Source organism: Rhyacophila brunnea, unplaced genomic scaffold (genome assembly GCF_057557595.1).
Source record: "Rhyacophila brunnea isolate RB1 unplaced genomic scaffold, BYU_Rbru_1.0 scaffold_4, whole genome shotgun sequence".
NCBI classification, from domain to species: domain Eukaryota; kingdom Metazoa; phylum Arthropoda; class Insecta; order Trichoptera; family Rhyacophilidae; genus Rhyacophila; species Rhyacophila brunnea.
This window is the reverse complement of record NW_028233068.1, coordinates 3,477,588-3,505,190: the sequence shown is the minus strand read 5'-3', so window position 1 is coordinate 3,505,190 and position 27,603 is coordinate 3,477,588. Positions and strand designations below refer to the sequence as shown.

General features: G+C 32.3%; 1 protein-coding gene across 1 annotated transcript in view; it reads right to left on the bottom strand.

Moving 5' to 3' along the window:
* The window catches only part of LOC147066733 (uncharacterized), a 189,376-nt gene that overhangs the window by 158,622 nt on the left and 3,151 nt on the right, over window positions 1-27,603 (bottom strand). The window contains exons 3-4 of the mRNA XM_085954668.1: window positions 14,777-14,887; window positions 7,313-7,398 (exon numbers count right to left, since the gene is read on the bottom strand). Coding sequence (XP_085810794.1) covers window positions 7,313-7,398; window positions 14,777-14,887 — 197 coding nt within the window. The remainder of the gene's footprint in view (window positions 1-7,312; window positions 7,399-14,776; window positions 14,888-27,603) is intronic.

Below are 27,603 nucleotides of genomic sequence, written 5' to 3'. Positions count from 1 at the left end.
TGTAACAACGACATTAGTAAAAATTGTTTAGTTGACAGCATAATACTCCGTTTACACGTGCATGGATTTACTGTTGACAGTAAGTGTTAACGTGACCTTAACAATAAAATGTATGGGTAAACATTAGCCTGCAGTTGGAAGCTTGCATGCATGAATCAAAAAAGTTTGGAAGCTTTTGAATTTTCATGCGAAAGTAGGCATTTTTTCGATCTGAGACTGTGCAGTAGAACGATAGTGCCGAACCTGCCGGCAAAAAAACGAACTATTATCATTTTGAGGTTAACCGATTTTCACTTCTTGTCAAATAGCACCTACCTACTATAAAATGAGAACATCGCGTCTCGCTTACTCTTAAAAAATGAGATTGGAGATAGTCAGCACCTTTACAATATGTAAACAGTTATTGGCAAGATAGTTTAAAATAAGCACGATTGCTGCCCGTAAATCCATGGACATGTATAGGCGCTATAGCCGTAACCCACGATGACCGCGCGGCTTAAGCGTCGGCCTATAGCGTCGTGGGTCCCAGGTTTGAATCCTGGGTCTGGCAAGTACACATATTGTTTTTCAATTTGTGTATGAGTCAGAGTATGAACCTAATAGGTTGAGCAAGTGGCTGACATATATTTCTCGTAAAAACTAAATCTGTTAATACAAACCTCCACTCTGTGGGGGCTCATATGCTCTTTCTTATTAGGATCGGACATATTAAAAAAAAAAAAATATTGATGCAGGGCATTATTAAAAATATTGTTAAACATCCCTGATAGACAAACCCTGATTCCATTTTTTATTGGAATTATTTATTACAGCTCTACCCGTATATAGATTTCAAATATGTCGGATTTTTTAAGCTATTGAATGAGATACTGTACATTGTACAATAAGCCGTCGCGTGTCGTGTTTATGAGGTAGCTGTTTGAAATTCGACGCTTATAAATAATGTGAGTAATTCAGTTTTAAGCAAATGCAATCTAAGTATTTTTTACGTTGATACATATTATATATTGGTGTAAGCACCTATCTACACCTTTATTTTGTGTTGATAGACTTGAAAATTCTTTGATACCTCTCAAGTCGAAAATCCGATCGGTAATCTAACTGTGGTTAGGCTACTGATGATATGATTAACTATTTATTATGAATAAGGTAATATAGTATAAATCAATAAACCAATGACGTATTATCATTACGATCATTCTTATATAAAAGTGTCTGGATCTGTCCAATTACAACCGCGTAGTCTTTATTGACAGAAGAATGAATATCCATTTTATTTGAAAGGAAATAAAGGATGAATGAAAACTGGTTATGCTGTAGATCCAGATTGCAAAGTATCCGCGCAAATTTCATTGCTTCAAGTGGCTGAACGCACACGTCGTTAACTCGATGGTAAAAGAAAGATTTATGTATGTGCATTCAAAACGGAAAAATCGATATTATGCACCTGTTTTAAACCATCTACCCATCGACGGAAGCTTCATTCACAACTTTAAATGAGAGAATTAAACTTTATGTCCTACCCCTCGAGTTCTATACCTACTATTAGTTGGTTGCAATTTTATGATGGTATTACTATGATAATAAACTTCGAGTTAAATTATTATTAAATTTAATCTACCGTCGTGGTTAACACACTCATAAAAATTGCACATTCAAAAATGAATTAACAAAATAAGCAATAAAATTATAGTAAGTATATTAAAAATGTTATAAAATATCTCACATTAAAAACAACATTTTATTGAAATGTGTCATTTTTTAGATTTATTTATATTTATTTTATCGATCAGTAAATATCAAACACCCACGATGGCCGCGCGGCTTGACCGTTGGACTATCACGCCATGGGTCTCAGGTTGGAATCCTGGGTCTGGCAAGTACACATATTGTTTTTCAATTTGTGTGAGTCAGGGTTTGGACCTAATAGGTTGAGCATGTGGCTGACATCCATTTCTCGTAAAAAAAAACAAAATCTGTCAATACAAACCACTACTCTGTGGAGGCCCATATGATCCTATTAGGATCAGAAATGGTCGAAAAAAAATATCAAATTTTAACAAAAAATATTATTTCTCAAACACAGTCATGATAATATTATGTTGATATATTCGAAGAGTTTTTGAGACACACTTAATTATATTCAGGTCATTCAAAATAACCTTGAGACGGGTCTTATTTATATAATCAATATAAAGGTTTAAATACTTAGCTAAGTTATAAATCAATATGAAAATAATAAAAAAATCACAAATAAACTTCTTGTTTCGGTATTTTGATCGTAATGAAGCTCGATTTGACATATTATGTAATTAAAAACAATAATTGTGTAAGGCCTCAGTGGCTGGGTTTTCCAGAGCGGGGCGTGCGTAAGGCATTTTAAACAAACACAATATACACGCTGCACGATCCGTACTGTAAAATGCTGCCACAGAGGCCATGCTGTGTCTATTCATATTTCCGTTTAACTTTCTGGAATACCTATCTACCTATAGTTTATTTTAATAATATTTTTATCAAGTACGAAAGTAATAGAACATAGTATTAATAAATAAATAAATATATGGAAAACCTCCCCCAATTGCCTTGCGGTATCTAGTGGATCAACTCACAGCAGCGGCTGCATTACCTCTTTGAGTTAAACACATTTTTAATTTATACAAAAATCGATAAACTGTAATTAAATTAATTCTCTTGTAATCTTTGGAAAAACTTATCGAATTAATTTTAAAATCAAAACATGATGTATGTTATAATAAAATAAATGTGTTCAACGATCGCACCTAACTTAAACTTTGCACATAAAAAATATGTATGTTTCTTTACCTATCTTACTATGTAACAACGCCGCGAAGCCTCACGTTAAACTTGTCGGTCTCTATCAGTAAAGCGTGAACCAAATTGAGGTGCATGTCGCCTACTGTCACGCTGTCGCGGCAACAAATTTAGTTTATGGTTTCGTCATTTTGCAGAATATTTTGAACGATCACCATCTCCGTCAATTCACTGAAGAATGACACTGATGAAGAGAGTGCCAACTATAATGTATTAGTAATTTGAATTATTATTAATTATTCATGCTAATTTCAATTAATTTTAACAGTTTCCACGTATGCGTGCGTTAAAATTACTTGCTACATGACATTCATAGATAATATTTTGAACAGAACCCAACCTGCAGACCATATATAATAGACAGCATTTGTATAGAAAATACATAGTGCCAACCGCTAAAAACAAAAAATGTGATTTTGACATGAAAATCGAAAAGTGTAAGCATGTAGAAGATGATAAAACGTTCATTGAGTCATGCAAGTGTCGATGTAGTGCAGTTCAACGTGAGATGACCTCATTATTGTTCTGGTAATTTCGGCAGATTTTGCCAACTGACAATGTTAGTTTAAAGATTCAAAATGTGCCACGGGATGGGAGCATCGGTTTAATAACATTTTAAACACCAAGAAAAACGGAATTACACACTTTTTTCCCAGCGGCAGCTTACTGTGACGTCATGTGATAGTTAGCGACATGCACCTCAATTTGGTCAGCGCTTAAATTGCATAGGTATTCCATATTCACTTCGTTTTACTCCTTTTCGCCTACGCGATTTTATTTTGGAATTGTGTACACATGGTAAATATTGACATCTGTTCACGATTTTCACAATAAATAATACTATATTAAATCCAGTAAAATTAATAATCACAGCGGCGTGCCCAATGAGGCGTTTTCATCCAGCGTTATTGGCAGTATTAAATCCGCGGAATAGATAATCAAAATTAGTAATAATCACACTCACCGCCGTGCGCCAAGCAGTTTAGGCTAATGACGTCCCCCTCCTTGTACGCCCGGGTGCGCCCTTCGATGCTCTTGCGGTTGTCGTCCTGAATTTCAATCCGGCGGGGCGGTACTGCAAAGCGAACAAAGGAAGACAAACGGTTCACTATAAAGGCTATTTAAATGGTTGGAACGGAACGGCAATGATGTTGATGATATTAAAGCCGTATCAGGTAAAGGTAACCTATTAAATTAAGGTCATTTATGCATTTATAATTATCAACCTTTCTATAGGAATATTGACAAAAAATACAATCACAATTATCTATTGATGAGTGACATTCCAAAAGCTGCTTTCATATTATGTTTATATTTATAAGTAACCTAAAGTTTAATGATATTTTCATTGTATATTATAACCTAATTTATTTACAGTTTCAATATTTGAATATTATGTTCAAAATCACAATTTTAGATTTTGTACATTTTGGAATATTAATGTTCAATTTGGTACGTAAATAAATATTATGTAGATACCTATACAATAAAATTATTTCAATGTGAAGGACAGACATGTATAAGTATCTAATATGGACATAATCATGTACCCATGAACTACCCGATATGACAAATTTGTTTCACTATTAATACACTCCATATTAAGTTCGTGAACAGTGACATCATTATTCATAATTTCAACAAAAAAATTCAAAAATAATTATAATAACAAAATAACTATTAAATCAATAAGTGGGTACATCATGACTGTGATTATATGGTAAAAATGAATTATCTCCAATAAAGGATACAAGTATATTATCTAGTATCTCGAAATATAACAGCATGTGTAATTTTAATTACCATTTTAAATATAATATTAGTTATAAATACATGACGTGTAAAAATAGAAGCTATACATAATTATAAGGTTAGGTTTTCAATTGTATTTTCAGATTTTCCTTCACTTAATTAATTGTTCTTATTGAAATTGACACGTCATTATTATATAATAATATATATTATTATGTATTTGTATAATTATTAAATTACCTGAAGTAAAAACCTAAGTAATCATGCAATTTACAGAAATGCATTCCATAAATACTTATATCTTATCTCTAAAATAACTATCTTCACTAGAGAGCCGGAAAGCTGAAGAAAACTTTTATTTTACATGAAGCTAAAAGAAGTTCTTTTTGTGTAATAATTAGAATCTTATTTTTTGACATTGCAGATATAAAATAAATGTTGCAACTAAACAAATTGTTGTGTTAAAATTTGTGAGTATTCTGATGAGACAAATTTGTTTTTCGCAATAGGGCATATATCAAATTCTCACCAACAACGAATTTCAATAGTTGCTTGACATTAACTGGCAACATAATCATGATAAGTGTTAAATTCGACGGAAATGTCGGATTGCACATATCGATATGGTTATGTATTTATAATAGAGTGCCGGAATTCTATGTTTACGGGTGTACAAATTTTTATCAAAAAATAATCTAATAAATGTATTTCTGATGTGTTATGAACATTTATGGTTATTCATTATACTTATAATAAGATTAAATTTGTGTAAATTCTTTCGTATGGTTGCATTTAAATAAAAGTATTTCTTTCGTATTTTGTCAATGGAATGTTAAGTACGTATTTATTACTGATGAAAAACATAATATAATTATATGTTATCAATACATGTATTTGAAATAGGTCACCATTCTGAACGCAAACTACAATATGATGATATAAACGGGGATAGATTTTCACCACGTTTGCGGTAAAATTAAGTTGATTGGATTAATAATGAATAAGAAAAAGGGAAACGTAAAAAAATGTGTGAAAAATACTCAAAATGGTTGAAAAGTTATATTATGTTAATGAATGAATTACTTACACAATATATTCTAAAAAAGTTACAATAACATGATTTATATTGGCGGTTGAATTGTGCTTTCAGCCATTTTATTTATGGTTCTACGGTACGTATAGTCACAGAATATTATAATAAAAAGATGTTCAGATTATGAAATGTTTTCCTTCAATAATTCAGTGATTAATTTAGTGTTGCTCTACTTCTTGTATAATATCATGTATTTTCATTTTTGTTAACTGTATTGAATATAATAATGCAATAATAAAATTTATCAACAATGACTGAAAAAATACTGTAGTAAGTAACTACAATAATAATTATGATAACTATATTAAAAAAAAAACTTCCTTTGTTGTGGTGTTTTATGTAAATAGTGTATTTATTTATCGAATATAAAGTTGTTGCTATAATTGTATACCTATTATAATATTATGTTGTGGTTAAAGTGTAAACGTAGATTTAGATAATTATCGCAACCCCATTTTTCTCTTATTGTAAGAGAATAATTACTTTTTGAATTGCTTTAATTTATTAATTATGATTATTTCGTGCAATTTTGATAGGTTTAAAGTAAGCATTTTGTTAATATTTAACTAAGTTTACTTGGAAATATTTATAAAAGTAGAGTATTCCCTTTATAACTTTATACTTTTTACTACACTGATACGCCTCTTTGCCTGATTACCTCGCATAAAATTAGATCAAATGATAATATTCACTTGTATTAATATATTATTATGTAGTAATATAATAAATAAATAGATAACATAATATATGTAAAAAAATTTTTTTTTAGAATATATTACATCATTTTCATATAAGAGATTTTCATACCGTAGTGCAAAGTTATGAAAAGTATACTCTAACTTGGCGTAAATCTTCAAACTCGATTACTCTAAAATTACATATCATTTCGAAAGGATATTATCGTTTTCTTTGATGAAAGTATCGATACCGAAATTGTATTGATACTTTTTTACATCCCTGTGTACCACATTTTCAAGTGAACGTCTCATATAGACTGTGTTTAGGAAAAAGGGCGTAACCTTCGATTTTTCGAAAAGTGCTTTTATTAGATATTAACAATGTATACAACTAAATACACGTTCTGTAAACAGGAAGTAAGCCGCAAATGCGAAATTATTATCTAAATTCAGGTTTTAATTGAGCTTTAATTAAGTTTTACACTTAATTTTAATAATTTTTCAGTAATAACTTCTTTAATTATTGTTAGATCGAAAAGATATTACACCAAATCATCAATCATCATGCACCCAATGTATGTATTTATTTAAAAAAATATTAAACCAAAATCATTCCAAAAACGTTTTTTGCCCCTCCTGTAAAATTTGTTCTGTGGGGGTTACGCCCTTTTTCCTAAACACGGTCGATATTTTCATATAGTCTTGGTACGTAGACTCTGATTTCTATAAGCTGGCGTACACGTGATCGCGTCGCTAGCGTCGCATTGACGATGGATTTGGCGGGGGGCGGACGTAACGCAGTGTTAAGATGCTGAAGCGGGGTGATTTTAGGAATTTAGTTCCACAAGTTCATAAAAGAACCGTGATGAGGTGTACGCCAGCTTATATAAATCGGACTCTAGGTACTTTTACTTAATTGAATATAATACAATAAATAAATAAATAGTCAACTTACTTATGACAGTTAAATTCACTCTTGTGTTGAGAGTTGGCGACTTTTGGAAGTCAACACGACATCTGTATACGCCGGTGTCTTCAGGCCTGGAAAATAATAAAAAAATATTTTGTAATTTATCCAGAAGTTATGTATGATAAATACATAGGTACCGAAATGTTAATATAAGACACCTGTGGGAGTCATGGTGTTGAGGAAGATGTGGTCGTCAGAAGGAGAGATGAGAAGTCGAAGATGGATGCAGGAGCGAGTTTTATTTGCGGCGTAACGGTCGGTACAATAGTATGTTACAGTAGTTATGTTACAATAGTTATGAGAATGTTCAGAGGTCCGAATTTCGGTAGAATGAGATGTTGTGCGGGACGATACGGAGATTGAGATAGTAACAGACCGGAAACATAATATTATATTCGAGTGACATTTCCGATGAATTATTATTCGTTTTGTATACAATCAAAATAATATTCTTTTTATTGAAACAATAGAATCAGCTATTATCTGGCGTTTGCGTCAATGGATGACGCACTAAGTGAAAACGGATATGCAGAATTTATTATTGAGGTTGGCTCTTAACCGAGTTTGCTATAATTTGACACTACGGAAAATATACATTTAATTTGTAATTCTATATCTCTATGCACCTGAATAGTAGACAACTTCAAAAAACCCATTGTGGAAAAAAACGTATAGTGTTTTACAAGTAGGTACTCATTTATAAATGGACTTTTATTGTAAGAGAAATCCTAAAAGTACTAGTGGTGCAATGTGGCATGGAAAAGTGCATGTTGGGCGTAAAACTTTCCAACTGATATAGTGGGTATGTGACAGCAAAGAAGTACGGACCGAAAAGTGTTGAAAAGGCGTAGGGCAGCCTTCATCCAACAGTGGATCGACCCCGGTTGATAATGATAATGATTATAAGTACTAACTTTTAAATATGTTTTATCTGTAAAATAATGTTGTTATTTTATTTATTATTCTGCCCTCGAATTGCTGAATCCATACGCTTAAACAAACACTCAATATTAACAATAATTATTAACTGGAACAGCAGGTCGTTGTCATTATAAGATAATTTAGGTATTTCATATTAAATTCAATGAGACGTAAAATTTAATATTGACAAATTATTGTTATAAGCTCTTTTTAATGAGTATTATCTATTTATTAGATACATATCATAGAATATCAGTTTGTTTCAGCCAATTCGGTTTGTGTTGTGAAGCATTATTATTAACTATTCTATTCATTAGAATTAATTTTAAATTATTATAGATTGGGTAGGGAAGTGTGTTGAGTATTTATAATATGATAAACGCAGTTTATTTGGTGATTCGTCTACCCGTGATGATAGTGTGTACGAAAAGTCATGTAAGCATAGGTTTTCTTCTGGGTATGCTATCAATGCAATCCCTGTCCACCCGAAGAGTGATTGCCTTTTAAAGCATTTTTTTTTTTTTTTCGTGGGTTCATTTACAATCCGTATATACTGGCAAATATTAATTTTCATGTTCCCACAAATATCACTCGTAACTCTACGGTCTTCATGATACCTCATCGCAGGACAGATGTTATGTTTCATGATGCTGTGTATCGTGCGATTAACTTATTTGATGGCACCAAAAGGTTGATTTATTTTTTATTAACTATATAATGTTTGCGTACATGTTATATAGGCTAAATTTAAAATTGTATATATCATGTTTCTTTAATATTTACATAAACACATGCTGTCTTTTCTACTTTCTTGTTATATTAGTTGTTATTTGTAATTAAGACATTTTTATAATTTTGTATTTCTTATGTATTGTGGCGCATTGGCCAATCGCTGTAATGCCGTAATACTCTTTTTCTAAATAAATAAATAAATATCTACCACCTTATTTATATCTTCGTTTACCCCCATTGTGTGTCATTGATGGGTCTGAAGATACCATGCAATACGCTTCACTCAAATGTCCTCAACACTATTTCCATATTGTGGTCATGCACCAGGTTTCCGAGCCATACATGACACCTAGTTATTAGCATTAGTCTAGCTAGTCAATAGTTTTTGTCTAGTTATTAATATTATAATAGTACTCGTGCAGTGCTCCATATCGTCACCTCAATACTACAACTAGATAACTCTGATTTGGTCATTGTTGGGAAAATAAAATTTAAACTTTACTTCATTAACATAAATCTAGAATATGGACTATTTAAAATAAAAATTGTGCTTGTGTAATAATTGGAAACAATGAAATAATGTACAATTGTATGAAAAAATATTGTAGTTATGTTATTTTATTTATTTAATGCATTTATGGTTTTAAAATATTTTCGAACATAAGATTAAGAGGCCATCCATGGACTGAAACCGTATACGGTTTAGATCCGTGTGCCATACTAAACTTATGATTTGTGTTCATGAAAATATATTTCCACTAAATTTTTAAGTGCAAGTGTATGGTATAAACGGATACGATCAGATGCTTATAATATACTCTGTGAAAATATATTTCCATGAATAGAAAAGATAAGCTTCGTATGGCACAAGGTTCGAAACCGCATACGGTTTCAGTCCATGGATGGCCTATAATACAGTTCCCATTAACTTCTGACTTACCTGGTTTTATTATTTTGTAGAGAAGGAATTGTAGAATCATATTCATAGCTTACTCAAAAACAGTGAAAACCAAGTTATCTAGTTTGAGTATATTGAGGTGACCATATAAAATTATTCATTTTGTGCAGGTGACGTCTAATGGCTTAATATTAAGAACTTATGAAAGAAAAATAGTGAGTGTTCTGTAAATAGTAGGCATTTGAAAAAATTATGTTTTTCAACATTTTTTTTGGGCCAATTATAAAATATTTTTACACGAACATAACTCTTGAACGAGACTTGAACGTATAACCACTGAATTCAATTCTGGAGGGCAACTAATGATACCTTTATTTAAAATACAAAAACCCATAGTCAACATTAACGCAATTTGATTAGCATTTAATTAAAAAAAACTACTACTTAAATTCGTCATAATTAAGTAGGATGCCCGTAGCTTAATTGGTAAAGCACATTGGCGCTAATCCGGTGGTTATAGGTTCAATTCCCGTTGGGCGTCGTATATTTTCAAAAATATATTTTTATAATAGGTATATAGCTGAGGTGTTTTCAAATGATATATAATATTCAATATATAGAATGTTACATTCTTAAATCTTGTGAATTATTCCCTGACTAAAATAAATGGTTTAGTAATAATAAATATTGACAATTTTTTTTTCATTGTTTATTGAACTAACAATTTATAAAGTAATAATTTGAGAACACACCAGTGGGTCTATTCTATACTTATCGAACACTAAAGTGATAAATAGTATCAAACTCAGGGTAGGTTTGTATCAAAATATTAGCACTTATTGTAACAATTACACGAAGTTGGTTTTTATTGTTGCAATAAGTGCTATATTTTAACAGCAGCTAATATTTTGATACAAACCTACCCTAAGTTTGATAATATTTATCACTTTATCACATTAGCGGTCGATAGGTATAAAATAGTCCCACAGATACATATATTAAAGAGCACGTTGGTGCGGGTTTCAATGGTTATGTTGATAATATATTAATATTATATATTTATCCAAAATAAAATATTAATATTGTAAAAATATTATTACGTATACATGAAAACAAGTGATTTTTTCAAACGTGTTCTCTTACCTCTCAAATTACTTCCGTTTAAAAATATTATACCCATTTTTTATACCTAAAGACTCGTGAAAAAATAAAGCATAACACATTTACCTGGGGAACAAAAATAATAATTAAATTGTTACAACTCGATTAAGCAAAATAAAAAAGTTCTGTTACGAAAAATGGCAAAAAATAAAGCTCTCGCAGTTTCATCGACAGCTTTTGCAAGAGGCAGCGCCGGTGAAAGTGTAAAGAAAACCTTAAAAGCTTTTTCACTCATAACTAGATTACATATTTATTTTTGACAGTGGCGTCAAGAAAGTCTTACAAAATATCTACTTGGAAATTTATCTTTACATAAATAAACGTTGGTATATAGACAATGCATTAAGAACAGTATTGCTGGTTATGTATTCAAAAAAAGTGAACATGCATATTTTCTTCTATGTTGGTGTGTGCATTTTTCATCATTTCCACTCTAATTAATAAATAAGACTTCTCTTGCCCTGCTACCTAAACTACTTATCCACTGTGGAAGATGATTTAGCGGACGGCCTTTATAGTACAATGTGTAAGGCACTGGCGTCTCATCCGGGGTCTCCGGGTTGAATACCGATGAGGTCACAAAGGTTGAAAAAAAGTTTGTTTTAAAATGATTCCTTGGTAAACCATTGTGGAGTGGTGACAAATGTAACATTTTAACCATCCATTTTCTAGTAGATATATTATTACGCCCCGGTCTATGGATCTAAATGTCAAGATCTGGATTATTCTGCGTCGTATATAATGTATAACAATTTACAGATAAATTGTATTGTAAATATTATAATCTGTATATTGCATGGATAGAAAAATTGCCTCCGCGGACAATTAATTATTCATTGGGTACAGACACTGTTATATTTAAAAAAAATTGAGGTAATACTTATTTTGGCGCGTTTGGGAAATCAGATCAGAGTGTATTTGTGGCGTGTGACATGTAACACATAATATATTTTTTCACACGAAAAAAAACGTACTCGATTGGATTCGAAACACCGATTGTTCGGTTATCAGCCGAACGCACTACCTTTACGCCATGGTATGATACTGCAATCGTGACGATTATACAGTATAATATTTCTGTTTCTTGTTCCGTTGCCTAGGTAGCAAATTTATTATTGTCGGCCATTTGCAATCCCTTACGTAAATAAACGATTAAACGTCAGAGTGACAGTTGGTACTTTAAAAATAAAAACAACGAAAAACCATTATATAATTTAGTAATATAAGTTAAAGTGTATAGATATAAACCAACGGCGTTCTAACAAGCGTCCTTTTTCTTGAGTGTGTAATTTAACAAGATAATTAAGAGCCAGTCAAAGAATCCAGTTTATCACAAGTTTTTGTTTTGTTACGCAAAATAAGTATAACTTCTAACGCGCATACATAAGTACACACACCGATATTTTTTAGTTATTTTTTGTTTAATTTATGGTTTCAGGGATATTCAGGAATTGATAATAAGAAAAATCCACTAGTGTAATTCATTCATATGGCTGCAATTTATATATATTTTAAAGGATACAATAATATATGTATTGAAATAAAGTGGTCAATTGGTTTTCAACCTAACCTTGGTCAATTGAAGGCAATTGACATTGAATAGATTTTTTTTTAATAAACTTGTGATTCTATCCGCGTGTGCAATTATCAGCAGGTGTGATTATATTAAGTATATTATACATATTAAATAATAATTTTAGTTACTTTGATAGTGTTAACTGTCATTTCTTAATGGAGAGGAAAATCATTAATAAATACAGTTGTTTATTGGAGTGGAAAAAACGATACTGATTGGTATTAAATTTCTGTAATAAGTACCTACTTGTACACTATGTGTTTTAAAGTAAATGTAGAGTATACCTACTTGTAATTGTGTAACTAAGCATATCTTACAATCACAATTTCATCGTTTAGTATTTAATTCTTCAATTTCGTTCGTTACCCAATTTTTTGGAAACATTATGATGCGGTCAATGGGTTTTCACGCTCCGTGTAAAATATTAAATTTGACTACGCCAGTGCTTTTCATATATAACCTTGTTTCGAAGGGAAGAAAGGCGTATATTGGTTTAAGTTCGTTCATACGTTGAAAGTGTCTGTGAGCTTTTTCACGTCGGAAGCTCTTTTGTCTCACTTTGAGAAAGTTATACGATTTTTCAAACGTTATTCTTTTAAGTTTTATTACCATTACCCGTGCGTTAAAATGTTTTTAGAACGGCCCATGATATTGAAACTATGACAACGTTATTATCATAGTATGTAAGCATTACACAAATACACTTTGAGGTTATTTTTATGCTTATCATTCTTTTCAATGTTGCAATTCTCATACACGGATGGATTCCGTCGTGGTGACTCTTCCTTAATAATAATTAGGTATAATATATCTTTATATCGTAGGGTACTATTTGTTTCCATATTACTGCCCACGTAAAATAAAATAACTTTTACTTCATATTACTTGGTTCGTATCATCTTTGTTCTCATTTACCTACTTATAAATGCACTTTGGTTAATTTGGAATATTCAGCTCATTTTTCAATAGTATATTTTCAAGATATACCATTTATTATCTTCATTCTCCTTTCGTACACAGAATGGCTTTTAAAGTTTTGACACGACAGTAATAAAATTATTCATATTTCTTCAAATACATAAGTAAAACATAATAATATACGATACCTAAAACGTTTTATTAATTAACATATATGTAGAAACTATTTCATTTTCTTTAATATAATAATGCCCATAACCGGAGTCTCTCGGTTAAAATGACATTGATATGAGAAAGTTTTTTTAAAAATCGTGAAATCGTCTCAAATAAATATTTTAAGTAATCAGTTATAATAAATAAATAGTAATAAGTTAAGGCCATGTTAATGTCATGTACTGATACGTATTTGTATGTATGTGATATATCTTAGACAAGTTACCGTTTAGGTCTCTCAAGACCTATTTACTCAGAGTTTTTGGCCAGGATATTATAGTAATTTAGTCATGTGACCTAATTTCCTATCATAATAATTAGTATTAAGTAGTGAATTACAACAGTATTACATTATAACACTATTTAGGGTTTATTTAAGATTAAGAAATAAATTATTGGGATATATTGAACTATTTATATATATATCATGGGTACATATAAAGCATATATTATATTTAATACTGTAATCATTCGTTATAATAGATATCGAGAGAAGAACCCGTACCCGTTGCAATTTATATGCCATCGTTAGACTGCATGGAAATACGATCTTGACTCAATATTAAGATAATAGTATCTGAAACCTGTTTATTAACAGGTGGACTTAAAGCATAACTGTGAAAATGTAGTAAAATCAGGCTTAGTTTAGTATTAACTTAGTTTTCTAATATCATAATTATTAATTAACTATTACTATTAAATTTATTGTTACCTAACGGTAATGTAATTATATTTTGAATGATTTTTTAGATATGAGAAGATAAGGGAGTTTATCAATGGAACATTCAGTTTCTCGTCACATCTAATATGATGTATGGTGCCTGGCTATGCTACATCCTACGAATATATTAAGGGAAACTCAACATGGCTTTTTTTAAGGCAAATCAATTCTGGTATCCTATAATATCGCTAAAAAGCATCCGCGTACAAGGGGCTACGGATTGCTAGCATAATTTTGAGAATATGTGTGCTCCATATGGTTTACATAGAAAACGGATATGGACAAAAGAAGAAGTCAAAATATACTTACTTCAAATTCGTGAGGACAAGAGCAGCAGGGGGAGAAAAGTGTGCACGACCCCCTAGTAAAGGGGCTGCCCAGTGCCGAGCGTGCTCTGGGGATCGCCCGCGACTGTCCCATCTGTAAAAAATACAAAAATAAATGACATATTAATTTATTAAATATTATTACCTAGAATAATTATTAGTAAACAAAATAATAATACTATTTAAACTTTATAAAATAAATATTCTAATATGTAAAGCTCTATCAAAATCAGCCTCATTTCTTGTGAAAATTTGTCACTAGTGAATTTAAAAAAAATATCCAGATTGTGGATCTGTTATAAGCTTAAGTAAATATATTTGATCATACATATTTTTTATAACCACCAGAAAAAAAAACATTTTGAAAAAACACCCACCAGGCTCGAACCTGCGCCCACCCCCCGAAATGAACGCCCATGTGTTCTAACCTCTGAGCTATACGTATCTTATCTAATTGCAAAATGGTTTTTATAATGCTCTCTGAAGCATTTTCTAAATTACGTTATTTATAAACTGGCAATCGGATTTTGTATTTTTAAATCAAAATATTAAACTAGGTACCTTAACCGGATGTATGCAACAAGTGAATTTCCGCGCTCTACAAACCAATGCATGCAAGGCCGGCCATAGAAAATGAGCGTGTATACACGCTGTACTTTACACTCACTACACCAAGTCGGTTGTTTTCTAAATTAATATATTGTACACTATAAACTGCCATATTTGTAATCATGCTAACATTCTGAACCGATATACAAGTCTTTATGATATACCTACTTTTAATAGATTTTGTTTCTGATGATGTTTCTAAAGCTTTATTTTTTCATAGAAATTCGTGGCCCGCTGAGTACTACCATTCTAATATCTCCCGGCATTTAAAGGACCGGTGTTAGGATCACTCCACATTTTTGTTGTAACGTTGGTACTTGTACTTGCTAATAAAAATAAATAAATATTGTGTTTTCAAATCAAAGTGTTATATTCTTAAATCTTCTCTTCTATTTGTTGAATAAAAAAATAGTTTTGTAAATATTGTTTTCGAACATTATGATAAAAATGATTATTAATAAAATGTAATATGGTTCAGCGGGTCTATTCTATTCACAAGGCGACTATCGACCGCTAAAGTGATACTATTTATTACATATTTGTATTGAGGTATTATACATGTTACAATAAGTTAGCCGTCTCAACAGTCAAAACTGTCAAAACTGTCTATTTCGCTCTAAATTTTATCACAGTCAAGAGAGGTGCTATTAAAATATAGCACTTATTGCAACAATTACAACAAACTTATTGTAATTGTTACAATAAGTGCTAATACTTTGATACAAACCTACTCCAGTTAGCCGTTGTATTTATCACTTGATCACTTTAGCGGTCGATAAGTATAGAGTAGACCCACAGAAGAGTTTTATACGGCCAAAGTATTCAATAGTTGTCTTGTTTAAATAATATAGTTTATATAAGATAATATAGTTTATACCTATACAGTTTTATAATGATAATATAGTGTTATAGACATCTAATAAATAATAGTGGTAAAGTGACAGTAGAAAGGGATAACAAATTAAACTGAAAAGTAAAAGCTGTGTATTTTTTTTAAAATAGCTAGAATTTTACCCTAAATTTTGCTAAATAAATAGTGTACAGTAATTAGTTACCCTGATTTTCGTTTATAAATAAACGAAAAAGATGAAAAATACTGAATCGTAATTCTACTATGTATTATAAATTAATATTCGTAGACAAACTAAATAATATTAAAAGCAGAGATATTAAGGGTAAAATGTTCCATTTTACCACTGCCGTTTTTGTCATCCCAAATGAATACACAGAATCCTCATTAACTAATGAAATACCGTGCCCTTTAAAATATGCTTAATAATTAATTACTGGCTGCGAGTCCATATTGACCCACTATTAAACGGTATTGTTATGGCTTGAGCACGTTGCGTAATTCTAATTTATGGCATACTCCAGAAAATGAATTATTACCAGTATATCGTTGGGCCTTGCCAAAAAACTGAGATTCCGGCATTTACCTTTCAAGCTAACGCTAGCTATCCGTGTGATATATTTCGGGTCCGGTATCTAATGTGTTAAGGTCATCAGTAAGTTAGCGAAGCAGTCGACTCGAAACGTTATTGTGTTTCCTTAAACATATTATCTACCGGATGACCACTTTAATAATTAAAATGATATAAAAATACTATTCATTACATCGAAGTGATCAATTATTATTTAAACAATCAGCATTGTTAAAATATTCCTTAAACATTAATAAAATTAAAATATTGTACATACTTTCAAAGATATTTAAATATCGTATACAAAGCATTTTCTTTATTCAACGAATAATTCACAAGATTTAATAATATAACATTCAAATTATTGAACATACATAATTTTAAAAGAAAATAACCGATAGAAAAAATCTTTTTGAAACAAGTAAAGGAATCGAACCTGCATCTCTCGGGTATCGCGCCCACGCACATAGACCACTGTGCTAAACTGGTCATACTTAATTGCGACAAATTTTAACTAATGGCTTTTATACTTCTCTGGAGCGTTTCCCAAATTGAGCTACTATTGGTGATCGGCTTTTGTATTATAAATCAAAGTAAGTATTACTTTAATTATTAACCGACGTCACGGATCACTTTTTTTGCAATATTATTCATACTGTTTAGTACCTATATTAATAATTATATTAAATCTTAGAGATTACATAAATATTTGGGGTTATATGCCAATATTAATACTATTTTAAAATATAATTGTAAATTAAACGCCCGCAATGGTCGAGAGATAACATGCCCACTTGGTAAATCGAGGGTCTCGGGTTCGAATCCCGGGTCTGGCAAAATTCAAATACTATTTTTCAATGTGTGTAAACCCAGAGCACCTTATAGGTTGAGCAAGTGATTAATATACATTTCTCGTAAAAACAATATTACATAACCTCTCCGGAGGCGGCCAAGATTCATACCAGACTGTAGAGCCAATAAAAAAAGAATAAACAAGTGGCTAACATCCATTAGTCATCAATCAAATATTTCTTGAAACAACCTCTACTATATGGAGGCCCATATGGTCTTCTTAGAATCGAACATGATAAAAAACTTTTATATTCTTAGGTCATTTACCTAGTAAAGCTAATTTATATTAATTTCTTCTTCGTCAGGATCATATGACTGAGGATCCTGATATAGATGATTTGGCTGTTTGAGAGTGTTTCCCATGGGTCTAGGACGATTTGGCACCGCGAACTGGCCTCCGCCGATTGGCCTCCGGTAATTGGCCGCCGGTACAATCGGACGCCGGCCCAATTGGACGCCAACCCAATTCGACGCCGACCCAACTGGCCTCCGGGAGATTGGACGCCGCACAGTTGAATTAAATGCGCAAAGGAATAGACGTACGTTACGATTTGTTGGAGTAAATAAGCAAGTCAGTTTAATATGCTTCTATCTTCTCAGTAGTCGTACCTTATAAATTTGGCGCTTGACACATTTTTAATATAGATTGAGAAAAATTATTATGCCTTATGATGTTTATTTAAAGAAAATAATTCTTCCCTCGCTAAAACTTAAAGATGTGCATAATCAATTAATTTATTGTCTATACATGGGTACTTATTTATATTTACAACAAATATTAAAAATAATGTTAGATGTTAGAATGAAAATTACATTATATTTCAGCGTTTTATCGACTTAATATTATAATAAAGCTTAAACATGTATATTATTATGCATAAATGCGTATTTTAAGATAGTATGAAATTACAAACAAAATATTAAGTAAGTTATCTGCTAATTATAAATGTTTTAGTAGTTTGATTGATAAACTACTTAGGTACTGGATGCCGGACGAAATCTCGAAGGCCGAAATCCCGAAAGCCTAAATCCCGAAAGCAGAAATCCCGAATATCGAAATCCCGAACGCTGAAATCCCGAATGGCCGGAATCCCGAAGGCCGAAATCCCGAAAAATAAAAAAAATACAAACATCAATAATTGCGCAATTTTTGCAAGAGACACAAAAACCCTTTTTTTGTGGAAATATAAAAAAAATGTAAAATACAAACACCAATAATTGCGCAATCGTGAATTGCGCAATTTTTGAAAGATGCACAAAATCCATTCGTTCTATCTTACGAAAATTGCACTCACGATTGCGCAATTATTGATGTTTGTATTTTACATTTTTTATATTTCCACAAAAAATGGGTTTTTGTCTCTCTTGCAAAAATTGCGCAATTATTGATGTTTGTATTTTTTCATTTTTCGGGATTTCGGCCATTCGGGATTTCAGCATTCGGGATTTCGGCCTTCGGGATTTCATCCGGCATCTAGTACCTAAGTAGTTTATCAATCAAACTACTGAAACATTTATACTTAGCAGATAACTTACTTAATATTTTGTTTGTAATTTCATACTATCTTAAAATACGCATTTATGCATAATAATATACATCATCATCATCATCAGCCTGAATCCATCCACTGCTGGATGAAGGCCTCTTCAAGTTGCTTCCACTTCTCTCGGTCCTGTGCATTGCGTTGCCACGTACTTCCGCAGAACTTTATCATTTCATCGATCCAGCGGCCTCTAGGTCTACCTTGTGGACGTTTTGTACTTCTTGGATACCACTGGATGACTAGATTTGTCCAACGATTGTCTCTTCTTCGAGCTATGTGTCCAGCCCATCTCCATTTAAGGCTTTTAATAAACTTTATTACATCGCAAACCCTTGTCTGCTTCCTTATCCACTCATTCCTCTTTTTGTCCTTTCGCGTTATGCCCAGCATGCACCTCTCCATACCACGTTGTGCTACTCTAAGTTTCTGGATCTCTCTTTTACTTAGGGCCCATGTTTCACACGCATATGTCATCACGGGAAGCACACACTGGTTGAACACTTTGCGCTTTAGGCACAGTGGAAGGTCACTTTTGAAGACATTATTCAGGCGGCCAAAAGCACTCCAGCCTAGCTTTACTCTGCGAACAATTTCATCAAATATACATCCATCTATAGATACTTGTTGTCCCAGATAGATGTAGCTTTTCACCTGTTCGAGCTGAGTGCCATTGATGAGGATCTCTTTTTGGCCTGCAAAGCAGTTGAACATGACTTTCGTCTTTGTTACATTTATTTTCAAACCTACTTTGTTGCTTACTTCAGCGAGTTCCTGCATTCTGCTTTGGAGGTCTTCTGAGTCTTGCGAGAAAATTACTATGTCATCGGCAAAGCGCAGATGACTCAGGTATTCTCCATTTATGGGGATCCCTTTGTCATTCCAGTCAAGTTGCCTGAATAAGTCTTCAAGGGTAGCTGTAAATAGTTTAGGTGAGATTGTATCACCTTGTCGGACTCCTTTGCTGATAGGAAATCTGCGCGATGGTTTATGGAGATTTACAGATGCTGTTGCGCTACTGTATATATTATTGAAAATATTTATATAGCGTCCAGGGATTCCTTGTTTTCTGAGTGCGTCGAGTATTGAACATTTCTTTATCGAATCAAACGCCTTCTCATAGTCTATAAAACCCATGCATAGTGGCAGTTTGTATTCCTGGTACCGCTCTATGATTTCTCTGACGACTTGGATATGGTCCATAGTGCTGTATCCTCCTCTAAATCCGGCTTGTTCTCTCGGTTGGTTCTCGTCTAGTACATTTTGCAGACGGTTTGAGAGAATTTTTGTGAACGTCTTGTAGAGAATAGGGAGTAGACTTATTGGACGATAATTTGCTAGGTCTTCTCTGTCACCTTTTTTGTGAAGAATGACAATGCTTGCATTTTTCCATACCTCTGGGACATCCTCTTTGCATATGCAGGCTGTGAACAATTGTGCAAGTACTTCATTTGCATCCTTTCCTGCTTTTTTGAGGATATCTATCGTTAAACCGTCTTCCCCGGGGGCTTTCCCACTTTTCATGTAATTTAAAGCATGGGTTACTTCCCAGGATGTAATTTCGGGAGTATGGTCTTCCGAATTTCCATTTCTCTGAAGATCTAAGTCTATAGTCGTATTGTCAGTGTCATCACTGTAGAGATCGCTGTAGAACTCTTCAACTCGGCTTAACAAGTGTTCCCAATTTCTGACGATAGAACCATCTTTTGCTTTTAGTGCTGTGATTTGACGTTTTCCTATCGACAAGCATTGCTTGTTTTTGTTTAGACTTCTGCCTGCTTTCACAATTGCTTGTATGAGGTTTACATTGAATTTACGAAGGTCTTCTCTAATCTTCCTTCGGAGGGTTTTGCAAAGTGATGAAAACTCCATATCGTTTTGTGCCTGTCTATCGCTCTTGGTTTTCCTTCTCTGCTCCATAAGATTCAATGTTGCCTTCGAAAGCTTGGTGGAAAGTGTAACTTCTGAGTTTTTTACGCCTATTTTTTCTGCACATTGTAGAATAATATTCGTTATATCCTCCGCGTTGGATAGGGAAACGGTTTCGTTCTCATCTAAGAAAGCCGATAGTGCATTTTTGAGTTCATTTTGGAATTCAGTATTGTTCTGCAGGTATACGCGAGCATTTGACTTCTTCTGCAGTTTGGATCTTTCTGATTTGACGTTCAATCTTATCTTACATCTCACCATCCGGTGATCACTGCCGGTGTTAAACTGATTGATAAATAATATACATATTTAAGCTTTATTTTAATATTAAGTCGATAAAACGCTGAAATATAATGTAATTTTTATTCTAACATCTAACATTATTTTAAATATTTTTTGTAAATATAAATAAGTACCCATGTATAGACAATAAATTAATTGATTATGCACATCTTTAAGTTTTAGCGAGGGAAGAATTATTTTCTTTTAATAAACATCATCAGGCATAATAATTTTTCTCAATCTATATTAAAAATGTGTCAAGCGCCAAATTTATAAGGTACACCTACTGAGAAGATAGAAGCATATTAAACTGACTTGCTTATTTATTCCAACAAATCGTAACGTACGTCTATTCCTTTGCGCATTTAATTCAACTGTGCGGCGTCCAATCTCCCGGAGGCCAGTTGGGTCGGCGTCGAATTGGGTCGGCGTCCAATTGGGCCGGCGTCCGATTGTACCGGCGGCCAATTACCGGAGGCCAATCGGCGGAGGCCAGTTCGCGGTGCCAAATCGTCCCATTCCCGTTTCCCATGACATGGCATCTCTCTTGGCATTTAGCAGTACGGAGGGCCTTTTTCAGCTGTGACATTCTTGATTTGGCCTGTCCAACAAGACGGAGCTCTTCCTGTCCTTTTTCGACTTTCGACCTGACCCAATATCACGAGTTTTTCTATGTTGTTATCTTCTTTGCGGGGTATTTGATCAAACATTTGAAAAAAAACCGATGAGAGCCTCGAATCTTAAGTTTGCTAACTATGGAGTCATTATTCACATTCACATTTCAAAAGCATCATAGCTAGCATTTATCTTCCAAGTATCTGAGGCGTTATGTTTATAAATTAGCCAATATTTTAAAAGGTTTTTAACATCAACGTTACGATTTTAATCTATTTAATTTTAAAATATGTACCTAGTTTTCTATCAAATGTGGTAATAGCCAGTGACGTCTCTAGACAAAATGCCACCCATAGACAGCGGAAAAATGCCACCCCATATTTTTATACAGTATTTTTATCATTCTTTCATGACTCTAATATCTAAGAAATTGCGTTGTATGGATACATTACTAACAATTAATATTTCTGACACATTTTGTTTTTACCATTTAGCAATACACAGATATATTATTTTTACACCATTTTTACTATGTTATTATTTTCAACAAAATAATTTTCCTCGTTATTTATTTAATATTATAATATGACGATTTAAAATTATATGCGTCAATTCACAGTAAATTAGATTGTCACATATTACAAAATAATCTCAATTCAATTGAAATTTGGGTGAAAAAACGAATTTAATACTGATAAATGCGTGTGTATTAGCTTTTCGAAATCAAGATCTCCAATTATTTTCAACTATAATAATATATGTCAAATAGATTACTGAAGCGTCAATCAGAAATTAAAGATCTTGGCCTATTGTTTGACTCACGTTTATCATTTCGCTCGCAAATAACTTCTACGGCATTGCGTGCGAGCAAGCTTCTAGGATTCGTCATGAGACAAGCCAAGTCATTCAAGTGTCACTCTATCACTCATTCACTCTATGTGTCGTTAGTACGGAGTATTATTGAGTATGGCTCCATCATCTGGAGTCCTTATGAAGTTTCCTATAAGCTTGTTTTAGAGCGTGTTCAGAAAAAAATTCTTCGTCATCTTTGTTTTTTTTGATTTTCCGAACTGATTACTTGTAATTTTTATTCTAAATGTCATGTTGTGAACGTCTTGAATTATTAATTTGTTATGTACTTAACGTGTATTTTTCAAATAAATAAATAAATATACACCTAATTTAATCATAAATACACTATTAATAAAATAAATTTAATAGTCCCAACATTCAACAATTAAAATAAAAAAACTTTTCTTGTCTTTTTTGTTCAAAATAAGGTTTTAGATAAGTACAATAAAAATACACCTGACAACTATTAAACCTTTTATTTTAATTAATATATTTTGTTGCCAACCACTGAGCTGATTTTTTTAATGGAAAGATAATTTCGTTATAACTAAGTTTAGGTAGGTAATTATTTCTATATACTATTATACCAAATTATTCTCTTCAATTTGTCGCCCTTCGAGTAACTGCCGCCCCCAAGCGATGCTCAATTTGCCTACTTCCACGGGACGTCACTGGTGATAGCACTTCAATACTTTTAATTTACTATAAATATGAGACTGTTAATTGTATTATGCTGGCTTTATTTAACCTAATGACTATAAAGTACATTCACTGTTTTATATGTAACCATAAACCACCTTAGTCCACTTCTAATGATGATAAAACATTAAAAATCTCATTTAGTCACACTCCAAATGTAATTTTAATTTTTAGAAATTCGAATAATAAATATTAATTTGCAGATGCGACGAAACTTTTAATCCTTTTAGTACGTTAGTCCGCCGATGTGTTAAGGTCCAAGCCGACTTACTAATGCATTAGAGTTGAGATGTTATTATGTTTCTGGCAATAGAGAGAAATCCCTCGACCGCTTTCAGGGGAAATGTATTATGAGAATAGTGCAATTCACAACAGACGAATGTTTAAGCGGAGACTTCTTAGTCCTGGGTTATGTTGTGTATACCCAAATATGTTACATCTACTACAAGGACTGGTCAAATGGCTACAGTAAAAATTCTGACGGATACGATTTTTTTCGTAAAACAAAACCACAGTAAAGTCTCGTAACAAAAAATGTTGAGATAGTCTATGGTCACTTATTGGAATAACGAGGTAGGTACCTCTAAACCAGTGGTCCTCATGTGCGACCACCAGAAAATTTTGCTGCGGTCGCCAATATCATTTTCAGTATTTAATTTAATTAACTGGGCTAACATTAAATGTGCGTTATTAGAAATGAGTCATGACCAAGTACTTAAAAACAATTTTAATAATACCACTCAATTCAAAGAATTGGCAACAATTATTGCTTTATTAATATTGTCGATTTTTCCTACTACCGTATACTGTGAAAGACGATTCACTGTAATGCACTTCATAAAAAATATATATCTAAGCCAGTTGACAGATGTAAACTTAGAAGCATCCATACGGCTCGCATTGGAAAAAACGAATATTGAGAAATTTTCCATTTGCATTATTTTTAAATAAATAGATAAGTACTAAAATGTTCAAATGTCTTTTATTAAATTGACCTGTCTTTAAATAAATTGATCCATTTTTTTAGTAAATACAATTTAGGTTTAATTTTTTCAATCACAACAAAAGTGAAATTTGGTGCGGCCACCAGACGTCTCCATAGAACTGTCAATGTCGATTGTGCGGCCACAGTTAAATTTCACTAGAGAACCACTGCTCTAAACTTATCATAATATTGGGTACGTACGTATATAATTTTGAATTAAATTGGCAGAAAAATAATATTAATAACTATTATCATTTTTGGTTCTACAACATTCAACAACTTTTATTCTTCTCAAGAAAATTACTCCATCCTAAACGATCTATTGCCTTCATTTTCCAATCATTGTAAATTTTGGATCAGTTCAGTCATTCCAGTACCGGCGTTTATATGACAATACAGTATACAAATGCTTTATTTTTTAACAGTCCCAGTAATTTTTCTTTCATATTATTTGTCCAATTTTTTGATACAATGTTAAGAAGAGTTGATAAAGAATTATGTTAATTGTCTTTGTGCACTAATTGAAATCACGAGGTTGAAAGGGCTTGAACGTCAAGAGAGCGGTCAGGCGTTCTGCGTTCCGCATTTAGAATTCAGAGTTCTTTGTAGTGATATGGACTTCATCAAAACTGTGCACACAGCAGGCAGTCAGACCGCGCCGGTCCACACACTACAAAAAACGCTGAACTCTGAACGCGGAACGCAGAACGCCTGAGCGCTCTCTATATGTTCAAGCTCGTAGCGTTTTTTTAGTATTCGTAATTCGCTCTATCACTCTAACTAAAGCTTAAAATTATCACTACCTGATAAGGCTGCTATTTTCATATTATGCAGAAGCACTAATATTAGGTATTTTTCTTCATTCTTTTCCTGATGCTACAATCTTAAGTGGGTCTTGGACTTCTCGAGCATCTGCCTCCATGCAGATCTATCCAAAGCGGCTTTCCTCCAGTCTAGGATGCCCAAAGTCCTTAAACACAACTCGACACTATCCTTTCATCTGGTATGATGTCAACCAGGTATTTGTTTGCCTTCCAGTTTCTCGAATGCCAGTTTATTTGTCATATATGATAGTCCAATTTGACAGACTATATGTGCTGACTAAGTGTCATTAATAATTCCAAAGATACAGCGCAGCACGCTCCGCTCAAAGGAGCCTCACACAGTTGGCACAAATTTCTTATTTTAATTTCTATTTATAGGCTATTCTCGCTGTTAAAAGAAGACCCTTACGAATATTAGGTACATGAATATACAATAATAATACTACATGCTGTTAAATTAATATCAATATTAATAACATTATTATAAATACTTTTCAAAAGTGTGAGTAAACTTTTTACTTACGAATAATTAATTAAGCGCACTTGTCTGATTAACAAAATTGTGACTTGACATTAAGGACGAATTTCATTTATACGTAATATATATAACACAAGAAAGTTTTCTAAACAACATCCATAAGAAAAAGAAATTCTACAAAAATATATTGTATTATGAAATACGATTTTAACTTCTTTTTAAACATAAATAAAATAATAAGAGTTTGTTAATAGTTGAGACTGAATTTTGAAATAAAAATTAACACAGTGTGAAAAATATTCTATTTCTCTTCCTACTAATAATAATGATCTCATAATAATTATTTATATCAACTAAAATACCAAAGACGTTGAAAAAAACTACTTCTATTGATATGATACATACAGGTTTGAATCTGAAAATAAGAAAAATAGGTAGCTACCTAATATTTTAATAAATGAAATCTTATACTGCAGGTAAATTTATTGAATTGACATGAAAACTAGTAACATTAATGTTACAGGTATAAAACAAGTTAATTTGTTTTATGAACTATGATTGTTTAGAATATATTATGTTTAGATAAACATTCACAAATAACTGGTCACCACCTGTAAATACGTCAATGTATATTTTTTCTATTGCTACCAATTTACTTACAGTGTTTCCCAAACTTTCGACCCTACGTGTACCCTTTGTATAATTTTCATAACACTGAGTACCCCTCGTCAAAAAATGCATATACTTTAATAACTATCAAAATATATTTATTTTTTCCTTTTTAAGTACATAAACAAATTAATAATAAACGAAAAATAAAATTCATTCATAATAAAATATAAATAAAAGTTATATTACTTAATGTCTACAAAATGCTGAAACTGCAACTTCACATAGAAATGAATTTGGAAAGGCAAGATGTATTTTAAGACTTTCTCTGTCAAAACTGGATACACATGTTGCATTTGCAACCAGAATGATGTTAAAGTACACTCTTTATATTTATTTTTCAAGAATCCGTCTGAAGCTAATGCAGCAATTGCTCTTCTTCCGCATGCAATAAACCTTCTAGCATGGATGTTGTATTGATGTCGTATTAATGCTTGTTGCACCAGGCGCAGCCAAAGCCTGGTGCAGCGTGTACCCCCACCAAACTCATCCCGTACCCCAGGGGGTACGCGTACCACACTTTGGGAAACACTGACTTACACCAATAATGTTCTGGAATTACCATCGAGTATTGTATGTGGAAAGTTAATATGAATCCTTTTAAATATAACCCCAATACAGAACAGCAAAATACTAAATTATGATTTTATTCAGAATAAATAGAAATATTCTAGATTCAAGAAATGTTATTTAGGCAATTTTTTTAGATTGTTAGTTAGGCAAACTGATTAAAGTCGTTAAAGTATTAAATATTATGAAGCCATCATTCATAAACTCGACTATTAGTGGTTAATTCTGTCTACTGAGGTTTAACTATACTAGAAAAAACTCTCTCTCTCTCTATCTGCAGCAAACTGAGTTAGACAGTAATAGCTAGGCTTCTATTAAATTTATGCTAGTCGTCAAAAGAAGGATTTGGTTAAGGGAGTAAATTGGCTAGCAGGGAACAAGCAATTTCAAAAGGTAACTCATTGATAATAATACCAAACTTCAACTAATTGTACTAAGTGCCTATTAAACAGTTTGTACTATAATTGTACGTAGAGGGAATCAT